This window comes from Corvus brachyrhynchos, unplaced genomic scaffold (genome assembly GCF_000691975.1).
Source record: "Corvus brachyrhynchos isolate BGI_N302 unplaced genomic scaffold, ASM69197v1 scaffold466, whole genome shotgun sequence".
In the NCBI taxonomy this organism is placed as follows: Eukaryota; Metazoa; Chordata; class Aves; order Passeriformes; family Corvidae; genus Corvus; species Corvus brachyrhynchos.
The window spans coordinates 234,630-237,248 of record NW_008238635.1 but is presented as its reverse complement, the minus strand read 5'-3'; the positions used below and the strand labels follow the sequence as shown (position 1 = coordinate 237,248).

Here is a 2,619-nt window from a genome sequence, read left to right as displayed (position 1 = left end):
GCTCCGGCCTCCCGCTCCTCGGTGCGGTCTTGTCTGTGTTCCACCTGCCTGGGCAAAGCCCCTGTCCTCCTGCCTGCGGCTGAGATCCCACAATTTGTTATTCTTTCCTCGAGAATCGCTTCCATCACCACCAAAAAAACCCACATCTACCCCAGCAAATCCCATCCCTCTTCGCAACTCCTCTTGCTATTCGGGTTTGCTTCCCTCTCTCCTCCTCCTCCTTCTCCCCTCCCTCTTTCCCCCCTTTTGGGTTTGGAGCCTCTCTCTGCCCTGCACACACACACAGACAGGCACGCACGGTGTAAATGGGTTGTCACACTCACAGAACCGCTGCTGGTTCCCAAAGTCCCCCCACCCTGCTCAGCCTTCCTCTAGCTTGAAGCCGCCGATCATGGACTATATGCTTGGAGCCGGGATGCGTTTTATTCACAGCCGCTTCGCCTCCTGCAATTTCACCCGGTGAGTAGGTTTGATCTCGCGTTCAGGTGGCGTGTTTCCAACAGGAAGGACACCAAAAACAACAGGGAAGAAATAAAAAAAAAAAAAAAGGAAAAGAAAAAGAAAAAATAAATTTTAAAAAGTATTGCTCCCCCTTGTTCCTGAACGGGCTGGCTGCACTTTCTAAACTCGAAGGAATTAGGAAACACCAGTTCTCTGCCCACATTCATTCCCAGTCACCGCGCTCGGCGCTGATTGCAGCGCGCGCCGCAGCATCGCTTCCAGAGCCTTCATCGTTGCACTGCTTATTCATCACATTTTATTCATGTTTCCATCAGGCATGGTATCTGCTCCATTCCCTGGTTTAACCCTTGCAGACGAAGCCGCTGGCGTGGGCGGTGGAAGGGCTCAGTGCTTCTCCCCGTGTCGGGGAAAGGACAGGATTGCTGCTGGCAGAGGGAGCCGTGAGCGTGCCTGAGGAATGTCTGGGAATCTGCGGGGGGAGATCAGGTGGAAAAGTTCATCGCTCTTTCCCCTCCCCTGAAGAACTTGGACAGGATTGGGGGTTGGGGAGGATTCTCCAGAAGAGATAGGAAAGGATTTCCAGACCTAATGTCCCGTCGCGTGTGCCGGGAGGTGGCAGTGGCCAGGAGGCAGCGGTGGGGGCGGCCGGGGGTGCGGGGGAGCAGCGGGGTCGGCGGCCGGAGCTTCTGTCCTGCTGCTGCCGGGGCTTCCATCCAGCCGCTGCCGCCGCTCGCCCCGCGCCCTTTCCTCATTTCTCAGTCCCATCGCTCCTGGTTTTAGTTATTACTATTTTCGGGCATGCCTGTATTTTCGGCTGGCCAGAAATTGGCTCTTGAGGAGCGCAGGATAGGAGCGAGGCGTCTTCCTCACAGAACGTACGCCCACCTGTACATCTACCTGACGCAGAGGTAGATGGTAGAGGTAGGTCTCTTGAATCTTTTTCTTTGAAAGAAAAAGAGAGAAGAACCAAGGGAAATAAGCACCTTATGTTTAAGAAAAGGACAAGCGCCCTCAGAGTGCTAGTTGTGGGTGATACTTCCAGGGTTTCACTGTCTCTAATTAGAGGCAGAGATCCACCCACGGTCAATAGCAGAAGGTAGGGAGGAAACAGGTTATCTCTCGTGGGGAGGTTTTGACGGGGCTCCGTGTAACTCTGGCGTTTGGGTGCAGGATAAGTGTGTGCGTGTGTGTCTGTGTGTGCGCGGTCATGTCTCCAGAGCAGCACATGAAGACATCACATGTGAGCAAGGTGCTAGAGGCTTGCAAGCAGGTAGAGACGCCAGTGAGAAACAACAAGATCCGAATTTATTGCCTGGTGGCAAGCAGAAGAAGGGAAAGACCAATTCAGTGCCAGAGTGTGCTCCCCCCCTGTTCTTCCCTCCCTCCATCCTCCTCCTCCCCGCCCTATTGCCCCCCCAGCCGCCAAATTGCTGGCTGATGTCTGGACAGGAGTAGTGAAAAAGCCCTTCAAGCGTGGATCCAAAATCCACCCTTCCTCCAGCTCCTCTCTTCTCCTCCCACCGGCTCGAAGCCCCCATGCCTACTTATCTCCTTCCAGCAAAGCGTCCTTCCCCCGGAGCTCCAGGTCTTCCCTGCCCGGCTGCCTTGCCCCTCTGCCCCCACCTCCTCCTGCCCCGGCCCTTTCCATGAGACCGAGGTGATTAACCAAATCCCAGACATTTCTCCTGAATTACCCGCCTCTGGCGCTGCTGCTGCCGGGATCCTCCCGCACCAGGCTGCTCAGGAAAGTTTCCTTGCAGTCATATCCCCTTCCCTCCCTGGGTAGGGAGTGGGTTTCAAAACCTCTACCTGATTTTTAATCCTTTTTTTCCCCCTTAAACCTTTAAAAAAGAAAAAAAAAAAAAAACCAAAACAAACCAGCAAGTCCTGAGGGATTTATGTAGTAGTGGGAATAGCTCAGCCAGTGAGCATCGCCTTGCCGTGCTGCTCAAATGCTACCGCTCTGCAGAAGAGATTTATGTGCCCATCAGCAGAATATTTCCCGGGTTTAAGAGCACTCGATATTCCCTCTGCTGACGGGGATGGGAGATGGTAGGACACAGGATGAGGGCAGCGGAGTTGTTTAGCTCACAGGCACTGTGACGGATGGCAGTAAAACGGTGTCTGGGCAGTAAAAGTGACACAGGTTGGGCCGGG

At 54.2% G+C, this 2,619-nt stretch overlaps 1 protein-coding gene across 3 annotated transcripts in view; it reads left to right on the top strand.

Annotated features, from left to right (window-relative positions):
- Positions 1-6: 6 nt before the first annotated feature.
- LOC103617763 (BMP/retinoic acid-inducible neural-specific protein 3) overlaps positions 7-2,619 on the top strand; it is a 209,491-nt gene continuing 206,878 nt past the window's right edge. Inside the window, exon 1 of one of the 3 annotated variants that reach the window (XM_017737451.1) lies at positions 7-459. In XM_017737451.1, coding sequence (XP_017592940.1) covers positions 392-459 — 68 coding nt within the window. In that variant the 5' untranslated portion in view covers positions 7-391. The remainder of the gene's footprint in view (positions 460-2,619) is intronic. The other 2 variants (XM_008636099.2, XM_017737450.1) reach the window with 2 other exon arrangements.